This window comes from Aquarana catesbeiana, linkage group LG04, assembly GCF_042186555.1.
Source record: "Aquarana catesbeiana isolate 2022-GZ linkage group LG04, ASM4218655v1, whole genome shotgun sequence".
Taxonomy (NCBI): domain Eukaryota; kingdom Metazoa; phylum Chordata; class Amphibia; order Anura; family Ranidae; genus Aquarana; species Aquarana catesbeiana.
In genome coordinates, this window is record NC_133327.1 from 32,545,598 (window position 1) to 32,561,615 (window position 16,018).

The 16,018-nt window shown below is 42.4% G+C and overlaps 1 protein-coding gene across 3 annotated transcripts in view; it reads right to left on the reverse strand.

The window, feature by feature from the left end:
* Positions 1-16,018, reverse strand: part of GAREM2 (GRB2 associated regulator of MAPK1 subtype 2) — a 156,057-nt gene that overhangs the window by 10,113 nt on the left and 129,926 nt on the right. For 2 of the 3 annotated variants that reach the window (XM_073624968.1, XM_073624967.1), the window contains 2 exons: positions 5,434-5,564; positions 1,256-2,419 (listed from right to left, as the gene is read on the reverse strand). In XM_073624968.1, the coding sequence (XP_073481069.1) occupies positions 1,256-2,419; positions 5,434-5,460 (1,191 nt within the window). In that variant the 5' untranslated portion in view covers positions 5,461-5,564. Of the gene's footprint in view, positions 1-1,255; positions 2,420-5,390; positions 5,565-16,018 lie in introns of those variants that run through there. The other variant, XM_073624969.1, reaches the window with a different exon arrangement.

A 16,018-nucleotide genomic window follows, 5' to 3' on the forward strand; every position in this document is an offset into this window, starting at 1 on the left:
ACGCATCATAAAGGGTGATCATTTTTCTTCCACAGTTAGTGGCAGATCCTATAGTGTTGGCACATATATTAATTGTAACACCAGATATGTGGTTTATTTAAAAACATGCAAAATATGTAACATTCAATATGTAGGTCGTACCACAAGAAGGTTAAGAGACCGATTGAATGATCATGTTCGTGACACTGAGAAGGAGCGGGCCACCAATGTAGGTAGACATTTCAATGATGCCCATAATGGAGACACCTCATTGATACAGATACATGGTATAGAGAAAATCATAACAACTAGAAGAGGGGGTGATAGGTTTGGAATTCTATGTAAACGTGAAGTTTTTTGGATATTCAGTTTACAGACTAGAATTCCAAAAGGCTTAAACTTTGAGTGGGACCTCACCCATTTTTATGATTAACTAGTAAGGTTTTCACATGGTATACTATATCTGTCTGTGTCTATAAGGGTGTTTCTATTATGTTTACAGTGTTCTCCCCCTTCCCCTTTTCTTTAGGGACACAGACATAGTGGAGGGTATGGTTGCCTACTGTATTTACATGCATTATGTGGGCATGTGCACTATGTGTGTTCATGCCTGTATAACGGTATGGGTGGGGACATATGTAGAGATATTCATGTGCACTGTGTATTACAGTGCTTGATTACATCACTTGGGAAATTTTATTCTGTCGTACGAGAATTTTTGTAACTTTATTAACTTCTTCATTTTCAATATGGAGACTAGCATGCAAAAAAACAAAGAAAAAAATGGACGATTATTCGTCTGATAATCTCATTGTGTGTACCAGGCTTAAGGGGATATATCTTCTTAGACAGTTGTTACCAGAACTAGCGTCCCCATTGGTGGATTTACTATTTCTGTTATAGTGACAACTCTACTGACTGCCCTGGGTCTTCTTTGCAGTAATTGTTGATTTTTTTTGGTGGAAGTTACTAATCAAAAGCATATTAATCACTCCATGTTTTTAACTAAACCTAATTACTTTCCTTTTTTACTACATCATAGGGTTTGTCCATATCGGCAGTGTGATGCTATTACAACACTTGCACAAAACATTCAAGGTTTTTTTTTCCAAAAAAAATATCTGGTTGGTAGCCTTGAAATGATTCTCTGAAGGCATGTCTTTAGCACAGGTGCATTACTACAAAAACAAGTTGGTGAGTAAATGTATATCAACCATCTATCAAAAATTCAATGCCTGCTGTATAAGACTAAGAACAAAAAGGATTCTGTACTTACTGCTTCGGATTTTGGGGGCACCGGTGGAGGTGCTTCTGTCTTTACTTCATTAATAGCTAAGGCTGGTGGAGGAGGTGAACACGACTTGCTCTCAAGAGGTGATGGGGAGGTCACAAAGGAGATAAGGTCATGTTGGGTCTTGTTGCCACTCTCTAGCCCAACAGGCTTGCTGCTGGGCTCAGAGTAATTTTCCACATTCTGGTTTGTCCAAAGTTCTTCATAGGGTATCTCTAACTGTTCCTGAGTCCTAAAATCATTATCCACCCAATCTGGTGTCATATACTCCCGATCTAAGTCTGAGTTGTCAGATGAGGATCCCAGTCCCTGACGTAGGGTCTCTCGACAATCCTGGGGACTGGTATCATTGGAGATTGTCCCGCTGTAAACACACAAGGATAAGCGTTGTAGGCCCTGACTCAGCTCTTCACGGGTGTAATTTATTGAGCTGGTCGAGAAACCCTGCAAGCAAACCCGTATCTTACGCGGGCTGGCACATTCCTCAGCAAAATCAGTCTTTGTCTCTCGAACAGCCTTGGAATACTCATCCGGGTTGAACTTCTGTTCCTGGCAGTAAAGAGCACAGTCTTTTACCAACTTGTCAAAATGGGGATCTCCACAAAGAAGACCCTCAGGGAGTGAAAAACGGGGCATGTCTGTAAGCAGCAAGAAATGGAAGGGGTTGACCTCCTCCTTACGTAGAAGACAACAAAGAACAACAGTTTTGGAGATAATACTGACCAGTTTGTACCGATGACCTTCACGGATAATGTGATGGTCATAGGGGTTGCGAGGAGGGCGAGTAGGCACTATGACGTTAACAGGCAGCCGAACCTTCTCAATAATACTCCGGATGGTGTGCTCCCCCTCCTGCATCTGTAGCTCCAAGGGGCTCCTGGTGCTGAAACTTCCCTTGCACTGGAATGGAAGGCTTAGGCTTTCATTTGTTCGATGGTTCATGCATATCAAACAGGGCATTTTACCTTTCACCTGTTTGCCCAGTGTGCCAGTCTTGCCCAGTTTCTTCAAGATAGTGTTAAAACGGGACTTTTCCTTTACCGTCTTAGCGCACAGGATCTCTGCTTGACCCATGAGAGTCAGCTCATCTCCTGTGTGAAGTGTGAAGTTATATACCTCACTGTCCTCGCTGAACTCCCCCGACACCACCTAGAAAGAAAATAAAACACAGTTAAGAAAACCTCCAAAAATAGATGTCTGTTGAAAATTCAAATTTGAGTATTGTGACAACCTCTAGGAGGTTAGGTTATAGATTAGGTGAAAGCAAAATTCCTTGTAAATGTTAAAAAAATGCAACCCTTTTAACCAGTTATGCACCAGTTTAGAAAATGATTAATGGGTTTATATACTGTATAAATGTTTTCACGTAAGATTCACACAGCTTTTTCCCAGTATTCACACATTTTTCTAATGTAATCCAATTGGGAAAATTAGTTAATCAATGGTGAAAGTTATGTGAATCTTGTGTGAGTTTTGAATAGACCCTAAGGGGTTGATTTACTAAAATTGGAGAGTGCAAAATCTGGTGCAGCTCTGCAAAGAAACCAATCGGCTGCCAGCTTAAAGTGGTTCTAAATGCTGATGGTTTTTTCATGTTCAGGTTTTTCAATGCATGAAGGTAAAAAACCTTCTGTGTGCAGTGCCCCCCTCCCCCAATCCTTACCTGAGCTTCCTCCGATCCAGTAATGTTCATGATAGCCTGGGCTGTATGTGGACTCTTCCTGCTCATTGGCTGAGACAGCACTGGGAGCCCATTGGCTCCCACTGCTGTCAATCACAGCCAGTGAGCCAATGAGGAGAGAGAGCGGACAGGGGCGGGGCTGAGCCGTGGCTCTATGTGTCTTATTGGTGCATAGAGCAGCGGCTCGGGAGCAAGCTCACAGTGGTGGGCCCAAGGCAAGCAGCTTTCTCTGGGGGCACTGCATGAAGAGGAGGTGCCATATGTGCTGGCAGAATAAAGCTAAAGAAAGTTCCTTTCATATATTTATGTATTGTACCTTAACCATTTTAACCTTGATCAATTAAAATTTATATTTTTTGTACTTCCTTGTGACCGTATAGTTGTTCACTGCCCCCTAAAAGTCCCACTTAAAGGAACTTTCTTTAGCTTTATTCATTCATATTTAGGGATGTGGATCAGTGCAACCTTTTGTTTTGTGACCATCTAGCACCATTTATAGAATTCTATATAGAATATCGAATAAAGTGCTGGCAGAGACCCAAAAAGAAGAGGATCTGGGAAGCTCTGTGCAAAACCACTGCACAGAGTAGGCAAGTATAACATGTGTGTTATTTAAAAAACAAAGCTTTAGTATCACTTTAACTTAACAGGCTGAAATGAAAAGCTCTCCAGTTATAATAAATCAACCCCTATGTGTACAGCTAGAATCATTACCATACTTTAACCACTTGCCGCCCAGCGTATGTATATATACGTCCTGGACAGCAAGTGTTTAATAGTGGTGTGCAGGCATTTATTGAGGTAGCATCCTGGAGTTTAGGCAGAGTTGCTCCTCACAGTTTGGCCTTGTTGCACTTTTCTTTTCTACCACTAGGTGGCCCGGTACTTGGTGGTACTAGATATGAGAAGGGCAACACAAGAACAGGTTATGGGTATGTGGGGTGTCTCAGCCAATGGACAGGGGTTTTCTTGGATCCCTTGGCCTGCTGGGGGAGCCTATATAGTCGGCTGAGGTCAGGTGATCTGTGTTCTGTGCCACCTGGACAGATGTCTGGGTGGACATGTGTCGAGTTGCCCTGGCTGCTAGGCCAGAGATTGGGCCTATCCCAGGGGCATCTGGCTGCTAGGCTGTCTGAGGGCCTATCCAGAAGCAGGAGAGCAGCGCTGGGTTTGGGACTACGGCTTGCAGTCCAACCAGAAGTGATGGTTCTGCCGGCCGGAGAACTTGTCGTGGTCAGAGGTAGAGGGGAAGCTGTCGCCACTAAGGGTCAGACCACCTTATTACCAGGAACCACAGTGAGTAACTGAAGCAAATACCGGAGCAGTATTCTCACCAACCGGGGACAGTGAAAAATCAGGAAACTTCAGTGGGTATCAAGCCAGGCACCCAGCCAGGGGAAGTGACGCTTGCAGAGCAGCCTTGTGTGTCAATCCAGGGACAGAGCAGGCCAGTGGGGTGAAGCTTGAGAGGTATCTTGAGTGCCAATCTAGGGACCCAGCAGAGAGGTGGGGGTGAGGCTTGAGGAAGATACCACCGTGAAGATTGGAGGAGCTCAAGGGATTCAGTGGCAGTGAATCAGTGGGTCTAGTGAGAGACCGGGAGCTCAGTGGGCTGAAGAACTACAAGGAGTGATTGTAGTGGAAGTGAAAGGAACTGTTACGCTTTGTGTTAGGAACTGTTAAAGACTATTGTCATAGCAGACAGCATTCCTGCACATGCAGATGTGGCATCTTGCTGGATGCCTTTCCCTGCATGGCTATCCTCCTATTGAAGTCTTGGAGTCTGCCAATTGAACTTGCAGCTACTAAAGGGTGTCCTGGCCCTGACCCTCTCTCCCCCAAAAGTTTTTTAAGAGAAATAAAAATCTCTTTTGCATTCAAGAAGTGTCTGGTGCCCAATAACTTTAACCACCTGGCACCCACTATGTCTCACAACCCACCATATACAGAAGGATGTCAGCTATCTCTTGTCCTGGAGGTTCTTATTAGACCGAAGGAGGCCTGGGACCTTGCTACTTTGCTAATTACAGCAAATGGTTAAGTAAAGATCATGGCTGCTGGTGATTGCACCACACATGTAATGTATCACCACAAATATTGGAGTGAGAGCAATAATTCTACTGCCATAGCTCATGCTTAACTCTAAATGGCTGAACTCTGGGGAGCACAGCCCCCGAAACATTCCCCTAGATCCGAACATGGTAACAGAGATGGGAATAGCCGTAAAAAACTGACACAGATGCCATTCTATCACCACTGTGTCCAAAAACCAAAAAAATGTTGGGGCTGACACTTGGAGATGCCTATGCTATTATGACACTAGCAGCTTTCTGTGGTGGTAATGGCAACAGATTTGGTTTAACAATTGGTTTTACAGGACTACTGTATGACAATTAGACCACAATTCACATTGCTCATGCTCCTCTTGGACTCACACACCTCAACACACACACATATCCTTGCAGGCTTCTCAACGTCTGACCTTGACACTGAAGGTGATGGCTTCCATGACGAACACTCGGTCCGGAAAGACGCTTGCCACCTCTTCTACACTGTTGAAGTACTGCACAGGCTCCCGCACATCACGGTCCTGATCCAACAGCTTGAACTTCCCTGAAGAATCAGAGAGGAGAAAATCTGGTCAAGGATTAAAGGAAAAAAAGAAAATCTGTCTTCAAATGTTATAACATAAGCTGCCTGTCTAGAAGGTCATGTGAGCCTCTCTACTGTCATTGTTCCGCTAAGACAGAGGTGGTCAACTTCACTGTCCTTAAAAGACTGCTGAGTCTTGGCATGTAGAATTTACCTTTCTATGTTGGGTCATTGATTTTGTTGAGAGTTTTTTTTTGTCTCCCCAATGTACAGGTCCTCATTAGAAGGTTTTCCCTCTATTCCTGTTACACAGACAACAAAAATTTTTGGATTTCCCCTTACTTTCTCTATGACAATGACGACCAGGACAAATAGAGAAGGCACATTTCCCCAGTTGGGGCAGCAGTAATAAGACAACAGGGGTTCTAAGCCCTCCAAACACTTAGAAAGTTTTTGCTTTTGATAAATTTTAAGCAGCATAGGCTACATTACCAGTCTATAAAGAAAGGTTTTTTCCATGAAGCTCTTCTGGCCAGAGAGCCCTTTTCACACAATTTTCAGTAATTGGAAGACTAGAGAAAGATAAAGGCAGCCCGATGGGTCCTGTGACCCCTCATCAATTGCCTTTTTAGGTTTATTTTAGTATGTCAAGAGAGCATGCATTTAGCATACAGAGAGCATTGGTAGAAACCAATCAGAAGTGTTGAAGGGTAAAGTGACAGGTTCTCTAAGATCTCCCCTTCTCCAGCAGTTCATACATATCCTCCTTTGCTCTACTGCTGCTACATTTGACTGCCGAGAGAAGAGTGAAAGCCCTGTGTAAGGACCAAGTTGGACCCGGAGCTTTCTCAGGTCTATGGACTCTCTCCACACCCCCATGTGACAGTGCTGGGCCAATTAACCACTGCTTTCATGCACTGATACCCTGTATTCAGACATACAAGACACTGATTGGAGCAGTGGGGAAGTGAAGGAAAGGTGAGTATGTGCTGCTAGGGAAGGAGGGTGGATAGTGACCCCATTGTTTTGTCCTGCATTGGAAAAGCATCTGTAGACTGGCTTTTGCTGTAGGGTGCGTTAACGGTTTCATGAAAGTTGCTTGTCAGATCCTTAGAAAAATTCTTGCTGCACCTTACTATTGCATAAACAGTAAGAAGAGCCGGCAACACTGAAATCCTTGAAGTGTCATTTATCGGTACATCATGTGAGCAACAAGACTAGGATTGACTTTCTTGATATCACACTTAGGGGTGATTGTCGTACTGGCCTTATAGATACTAGGACGCAAATCTACTGCAGGAAATTCTTTACTTCTGGTTTCCAGTTGTCATCCTCCCCACACCATTCGTTCCATTCCAGTGGGTGAGTTCATTAGGGCCAAACACAATTGTCCCACTGCAGAAAGCTTTCAACAAGAATGTTCCAATATCTCAACACGTTTAAATAATAGAGGCTACCAAAAGTGGCACATCAATAGAGCCATTACTATTGCCTTAAAGATCGGAACAGTTTAATACATAACAGGAACAAATCTATTGGGTCCTCAAAAATTATTAAAAAGAACCGGGATAAACATTCTATCACCTTTGTCACCACCTTCTCTAAAGATTTTATTTAGATTAAGTATATTGTTAACAAACATCTCCCTATCCTTTATGATGACCTAATAGATGTGCTTTCTAATGGGTGTGATCTCTCTTGCCACTGTGCCCCGACTCTAGGAAATTCTTTGTCGCCTAGTTTGTATCAACCCACTACCATTCCTAAAACTTGGCTTAGTATTAATGGCTCTTATAGCTGTGGTCTGAATACTTGTAGGTATTGCAACAAACACAACAAGAATCACAAGCCTATCACCTCATACCACAATGGAAAAGTATTTCCTATTAAGGACTTTATAAATTGTAATAGAAAACATGTGGTTTATGTGATAGAATGTGATGTTTGTAAATTACGATATGTAGGATGTACCACCAGGTCCCTTTGCATAAGAGTTAGCAAGCATTACAATGGAGTAGCCAATAGTAATGAGAGAAGGATGTCCAATGTATCAAAACATTTTAAATTTACACGTGAAGGTAACATGGATTCCTTCTCTTTTTCTGCAGTTCAAAAGAAGACATGCACAGAAGGCTCTTGGAACAGGAAGTCAAGTGGATTTTTCTGTTGGGGACACGCATCCCCACAGGCATGAACCATAGATGGGATGTGGATCTTTTCCTCAAATATTACCATCTTATTTCATCTTCATTTTTATTTATTACTTGTTTTTGCACCTGTTCCTGGTAAGTTTCTTCTGTGCCTGTCTTTCATCCCTCCTTTTTGTCACTTCTGGTCAATTGTTCATGTTTGACATAATTTTCGAAGAGTAGTTCTAGAGGTCAGGAGCTTGGTCCCCAACCAAGCCTCCTTAGAGAACGAGGGCAATTGAACTATTTTGGTACAATATAAACTAGACTAAAAACAAGTATGTAGGCAGATATGTAAAAAATGTATATAAAGGTTTATTAAAACCACTTAAGGACCAGCCTCGTTTTGAGATTTTGGTGTTTACGTGTCTAAAACAGTTTTTTTTTGCTAGAAAATTACTTAGAACCCCCAAACATTGTATATTGTTTTTTTTCTAACACCCTAGAGAATAAAATGGCGGTCATTGCAATACTTTTTTTCACATCGTATTTGTGCAGCGGTTTTACAAGCGCACCTTTTTTTGGAAAAAATTCACTTTTTTGAATAAAAAAATAAGACAAAGTTAGCCCAATTTTTTTTATATTGTGAAAGATAATGTTACGCCGAGTAAATTGATACCCAACATGTCACGCTTCAAAATTGCGCCCGCTCGTGGAATGGCGTCAAACTTTTACCCTCAAAAATCTCCTTAGGCGATGCTTAAATAATTCTACAGGTTACAGGTTGCTTCGTTAGGAGGATATCTGTAATTTGATTGGCAAATGATCAATAACAATATAATTGACCAGAATAGTAAAAGCATTTAATACAATAATATCAATAACAAAATATATATGGGGGGAAGAGCAGAGCTGTTTACCTATAATGCCGCGTACACACGGTCGGACTTTTCATCTACAAAAGTCCGACGGACGCCGATGGACCAAAGGCGGCTGACAATCCGATCGTGTGTGGGCTTCCCCGGACTTTCAGCTGACTTTTCCAGCCGCAAATCTGACGGACTTTAGATTTGAAACATGCTTCAAATCTTTACGTCGTAACTACGCCAGACCCAGAAATCCGCTCGTCTGTATGCTAGTCCGACGGACAAAAACCCACGCTAGGGCAGCTATTGGCTACTGGCTATCAACTTCCTTATTTTAGTCCGGTGTACGTCATCACGTACGAATCCGTCGGACTTTTGTGTGATCGTATGTAGGCAAGTCCGTTCGTTAGAAAGTCTGCCGCAAGTCGTCCAAAAGTCCGTCAAAAGTCTGTCGGATGGGCTGTCGGACTTTTGTAGCCGAAAAGTCCGACCGTGTGTACGCGGCATAACTCTGGCAGGCACAGGACACAGGACGTCACCAAAAGTTCCCCTGTGGCGACCAGGAGGGACTTACAAATCACTGGACTGGTATCTAAATGGATGGGGTGAGACAGTTGAAATGGGTAAACTATGCACTTGGAGGGACTGGAGGGATCCAAGTGCATAGTTTACCCATTTTAACTGTCTCACCCCATCCATTTAGATACCAGTCCAGTGATTTGTAAGTCCCTCCTGGTCGCCGCGGGGGAACCTTTGGTGACGTCCTGTGTCCTGTGCCTGCCAGGGTTATAGGTAAGCAGTTCTGCTCTTCCCCCCATACAGTGGGGCAAAAAAGTATTTAGTCAGCCACCAATTGTGCAAGTTCTCCCACTTAAAAAGATGAGAGAGGCCTGTAATTGTCATCATAGGTATACCTCAACTATGAGAGACAAAATGTGGAAACAAATCCAGACAATCACATTGTCTGATTTTTGAAAGAATTTATTTGCAAATTATGGTGGAAAATAAGTATTCAATAAGATCAATATCAAAAGTTCATCTCATTACTTTGTTATATATCCTTTGTTGGCAATGACAGAAGTCAAACGTTTTCTGTAAGTCTTCACAAGGTTGTCACACACTGTTGCTGGTATGTTGGCCCATTCCTCCATGCAGATCTCCTCTAGAGCAGTGATGTTTTGGGGCTGTCGCTGGGCAACACGGACTTTCAACTCCCTCCAAAGGTTTTCTATAGGGTTGAGATCTGGAGACTGGCTAGGCCACTCCAGGACCTTGAAATGCTTCTTACGAAGCCACTCCTTCATTGCCCGGGCGGTGTGTTTGGGATCATTGTCATGCTGAAAGACCCAGCCATGTTTCATCTTCAATGCCCTTGCTCATGGGAGGAGGTTTGCACTCAAAATCTCACGATACATGAGCATATATTTTGTTATTGACATTATTGTATTGAATGCTGTTACTATTCTGGTCAATTACATTGTTTTTGATCATTTGCCAATCAAATTACAGATATCCTCCTAACGAAGCGGCATTAGAGCATTAGGTAGAGCAGCTTTTATAAACGGCACTGCAGGAAAGGCCCAGGATGCCTATTGAATGCCTTTGAGCTGTAATTTGACTGTGCAGATCACAAGCAGAATACATAGAGCCAATCTGAAGGGCTCTGTGCCTTGTGTTCCCTGTAATGACCAATCATTACAGTCATAAATGTAAACACTGTCCTTGTTTACACTTCCCTCCCCTTCTTCCAATGTAGGGAAAGGAGGAATAAATAATTGAAGTGATGGTAAGAAGGGAGGTAGGCAACAGCAGATTCAAAGTGGGGGGGGGGGGGGTGTATAATAATCTGATTGTGGGATTGCCTTTTTTTACCCTTTCACTGCCCCCTCCTCTCCTGTCCAACCTGTCCACAGTGCCTGTACCTCACACCCTTCACATTACATATCTGGTACATTAACCCCTTCATCTCCATCCGCACACTGTTACAACCTGTACATGAATCCCCTTACCTCCTCCTCCCTCTGCGTATGACCTGTACATTAATGAATATTAAGCTCCATTTTTTCAACCCTCTAAATAACACCATTATTCTTCATTTTGAAAAAAATGTGGGCAAAAATTAAGATCACCTTTAAGTGTCTATTTTCCAAAAAAAAAGGGGTGTTTGTACTGTGCTAGCCTATTTATTTGATATGTTTTAAAACAGAAAGAAATGGGAATTGTTATTTCAAAATGTTTGTTTTCTATTATATAGTAAAAATGATGACCCAGTGGTAATAAAACCACCACTACCACCAATACCACTGGCTCAAAGAATGATATAAAAATCACTTGGGTACAGTGATGCATGATGGAGTAGTTGTCAGTCAAACTATCACATCACAGAAAACTGGAAAATTGCCTGGTAAAGAAGGGATATTTCAGGCTGGTAGGTAAGAGGCTGGTAGCGTTTAGAAACAAAAATGAAGCAATTCCCTTGTGTTTAGGACCAGAATCTTAACTTTGGTCCTCAAATAGCTGTTCCCTTCACAGGTGAGCTAATCAATGTTTTCCTAATGACTTATTAATGCAGTTGTGCCTCTACCTGGTTGTTGAGAACACATGCTCTGTTGGCAGCCCTTAAGGACCAGAGCTGAGCACCATTGCTCTTATGTTAAAAACACCATTTATCAAGCTTGTTACATTTTTAATGAGAAGCAAATTAAGAAACAGCCTATTCAGCATTCATATATGTTCTACCCATGGAGTGGTCTTTTAGTCTATTCTCTTGGGTTCCATTTATAAATATCTTCTGTCTCCACTAGAGGGCACAAGAGTCCAGATCCAGAGACAACCTTCGCTGTCCTTCAGCACCAGAAGCTGAACACTGCCATGTCCAAGGCCAAATTCTGGGAAAATCTGTCTGGGGGTCTACACTGAATGTCTGCCCAACTCCAGGAAAAACATCTATACGTCTTTTTACACGATGCTCTGCTGGGGGAGTGCAAACCTCAGTGTTCTGCAAGAGGACAATGAGCCCCATTGTGTCATCCACTAATTACTGCTTTGTCACAAAGAATTTCCTAGCTGGAGCAGAGTAAAGTTTGTAGTATGACCATCACATCACCGGGCCTGACAGATCATCTGTCACTATCTGCTGGACTCCATTATATCACTGTATATGTATAAAGGATTGCATCTATCAACCATTAGTTGATGAGAAAAAGAGAGAGAGAGAGAAAAATAAATAAAGAACGAAAAAGAGAGAAAGGAGAGAAAGAGAGTGAAAGGAAGAGAGGGAGAGAGAAAGAAAAAAAGAGAGGGGGAGAGAAAGAAAGAGAAAGAAAGAAAGAAAGAAAGAGAATGAAAGAAAGAGAGAGAAAAGTGAGAGGGAAAAAGAGAGAAAGACAGAGTGAGAGAGAGAGAGAAAAGGAAAGAGAAAGAAAGTAAGAAAGAAAGAAAGAAAGAAAGAAATCAAATGTGCATCTAACCACCCATCCCTCCAAGCGGCAAACAATTACTTGTAGAAACCTTCGCCACTTTAACCCTTCTCTTCTCTATTCTGCTACTGACAACCTATATGACATAATCTCTCCCCTGTCCTGTCCTGACCTGGCCACTTCTGTCTACAACAGTTCACTCTCATCATCACTAGATGCACTTGCTCCCCTAACCACACGCAGAATTAGGCCCCGACCGTTACAACCCTGGCAAACTGACAACACTAGAAATCTCAAGAGACATTGCCGTGCTCTTGAACGACTGTGGCGTAAAACCAAATGCCTGCAAGATTTCACCCTATATAAATCTGCCCTTCTAAAATACAATTCATGCCTCCATGCTGCCAAACAAGCCTACTTTGTCTCTCTTATTAATTCCTTGTCATCCAGTCCCCGTCGGCTCTTCTCAACCTTTAACTCTCTGCTTCGTCCACCACCCCCTCTACCCACTAACTCACTCACTGCCCAAGAGATTGCCAATCACTTCAAAGACAAGATCAATGCAATTCGTGAGGACATCTCCACTGTGCGTACATCTTCCCCACCCATCATACCTTGCCCAGCAGCACATTCAACCCTCTCCTCTTTTGAATTGGCTACTACGGAAGAGGTTACAAAAATTTTCTCGAATGCCCACCTAACCAATTGTCCCTTGGATCCTGTTCCCTCACAACTACTACGGTCACCCTCTTCTTCTATCCTATGCTCCCTCACCCACATCTTCAATCTCTCCCTTTCTAGTGGCATTTTCCCCTCCCCTCTAAAACATGCACAGATCACTCCCATTCTTAAAAAGCCCTCACTGGACCCTACCGACCTGAACAACTTAAGACCCATCTCATTACTCCCATTCACCTCTAAACTTCTAGAACGCTTAGTCTACAACCGTCTTAGCTCCTACCTCAATGAAAATAACCTTCTTGACCCCTTACAGTCTGGCTTTCGCTCGCAGCACTCCACGGAAACTACCTTACTAAAACTCACTAACGATTTACTAACTGCTAAAACCAACAGCCAGTACTCCATACTCCTACTACTTGACCTCTCTGCGGCCTTTGATACTGTTGACCACCCGCTCCTTCTCAATAAACTACATTCCCTTGGCCTCCGAGATTCTGCTCTATCCTGGTTCTCTGGCTATTTATCACAGCGCTCCTTCAGTGTCACCTACAACTCTGTCTCCTCCTCTCCATTGCCCCTTTCTGTGGGGGTCCCCCAAGGCTCGGTTCTTGGACCCCTTCTCTTCTCTATCTACACCACCTCCCTTGGTCACCTAATAACTGCCCACGGCTTCCAATACCACTTATACGCTGATGACACCCAAATCTATCTGTCTACTCCTCACCTCACTCCTTCAGTCTCCTCTCGCATTACTAACTTACTAACTGACATATCAGCATGGATGTCGCACCACTTCCTTAAACTAAATCTCTCTAAAACTGAGCTATTAATATTCCCCCCCGCCCGTGCCCCCCTCCATGACTTTTCCATCAAAATCAACAATGCAACCATCAGTCCCTCCCCTCATGCCAGGGTACTAGGTGTAATCCTAGACTCCGACTTGTCATTTCAGCCTCAAATCCAATCATTGTCAAAAGTTTGTAGAATTCACCTCCGTAACATCTCTAAAATTCGCCCTTTTTTAACAAATGAAACCACCAAGCTCCTCATTCACTCCCTTGTTATCTCTCGCCTTGACTATTGCAACTCCCTTCTCATTGGCCTACCGCTCCATAGGCTATCCCCTCTTCAGTCTATCATGAATGCTGCTGCCAGACTTATATACCTTACCAACCGCTCAGTGTCTGCCAACCCTCTACTTCAATCCCTACACTGGCTCCCAATCACCCAGCGAATTAAATTCAAAATTCTAACCACAACATACAAAGCCATTCACAACTCTGCCCCAAGCTACATCACTAATCTTGTCTCCAAATATCACCCAAATCGTCCTCTCCGCTCTTCTCAAGACCTCCTGCTTTCAAGCTCTCTCATCTCCTCCTCCCATGCTCGTCTCCAGGATTTCTCCAGAGCCTCTCCCATCCTCTGGAACTCGCTACCTCCATCTATCCGGCTAGCCCCTACTCTTGCTACCTTCAGGCAATCCCTGAAAACTCATCTCTTCAGGAAAGCCTATCACGTCTCCAACTAATCTCCTACCACTTCCACCAGCTCATTCCCCACAGTTACAACCTTTTGTACCACCTGCCCCACCCTATTAGATTGTAAGCTCTTCTGAGCAGGGCCCTCTTAATCCTATTGTATTGTATTGTATTATATTATAACTGTATTGTCTCTATATTGTAAAGCGCTGCGTAAACTGTTGGCGCTATATAAATCCTGAATAATAATAAATAATAATAATCTATCTATCAACCATTAGTTGATGAGAAAAAGAAAGAGAGAGAGAGAAAAAGAAATAAAGAACGAAAAAGAAAGAGAGTGAAAGGAAGAGAAAGAAAGACAGAGAAAGAAAGAGAGAGAAAAAAAGAAAGAGAGAGAGAAAAAAAAGAAAGAGAGAGAGAAAGACAGAGAAAGACAGAGAGAGAGAGAAAAAGAAAGAAAGAAAGAAAGAAAGAAAGAAAGAAAGAAAGAAAGAAAGAAAGAAAGAAAGAAAGAAAGAAAGAAAGAAAGAAAGAAAAAGAGATAAAAAAAGAAAGAGCGAGAGAGAGAGAAAAAGAGGGGAAAAAGAGAGAAAGACAGAGAGTGAGAGAGAGAGAGAAAAGAAAGAGAGAGAGAGAGAGAGGGGATTCCATTATATTACTGTATATGTATATAGGATTGCATCTATCTATCAACCATTAGTTGATGAGAAAAAGAAAGAGAGAGAGAGAAAAAGAAATAAAGAACGAAAAAGAGAGAAAAAGAGTGAAAGGAAGAGAGGGAAAGAGAAAGAAAAAAAGAAAGAGAGGGGGAGAGAGAGAAAGAAAGAGAGAGAAAGAAGGACAAAGATACAAATAATGTATATCAACAATTATTACTATCCCAATACATTTACTATTAATAGTATATTTTATATAATTTATTACATGCCATAATCCTAAAGTAATTTACAGTATATGTATACAATTATTCATCTCTAGAAAACAAGTAAATGAAACATTTTTAACAGTGAGATATTTTACAGAATGACTGCTGCAAGTGATAAATAAAAGTAGTGATCTGCACACCAGAAATGCATGCTTTGAGTGATTCTATGAGTCAGGAGTGGTAATACTTCAGTGTACTCCTCTACGGCCTATGCACCAAGCATTACCACAGCTTCGCTGTATATTGTGACTTCTTCCAATACACCGTAGAATGTTCTTTTATCTGTGGCTTATGATGAGAGAATACGCCTCTGGCTGAATGGCTCATTGTTCAAACATAGCCTTTATACCCCGGAGACAATGAGCATGTCCTGGGATTGTCCTAGGAACAAAAGAGCGGGGCTGGGGAGTTTTATGAAGACTTGGAGAAGTGTCTGGGAACTTTTCCTGGCAACGCTTCAACTGTCTGTCAGGGATGGCTTGTAACAGACTGACCGGACCTAAAAGATTTCATTAAAATCTACAACTTTCCTAGCGAGCAGCTCAGCTCAGAGTTCATTTAATAAAAGACTGCAGCCAGGAAGGTAAGTGTTCATTTTTGCAGAAGAGACATAACAATAAAGAGCTTCCTGCTCGCAGTTTTTTACTACTTAAGTTTAGTTCCATTTTTAAGAAAAGAATGTATATAATGTGCTATACAAGCCAATTATTTAGCTTACAGAGGATGTAAGTATTGGGACACCTGCCTTTACACGCACATGAACTTTAATGGCATCCCAGTCTTAGTCCGTAGTGTTCAATATGGAGTTGGCCCACCCTTTGCAGCTATAACAGTTTTAACTCTTCTGGGAAGGCTGTCCACAAGGTTTAGGAGTGTGTCTATGGGAATGTTTGACCATTCTTCCAGAAGTGCATTGTGAGGTCAAGCACTGATGTTGGATGAGAAGGCCTGGCTCACAGTCTCTGCTCTAA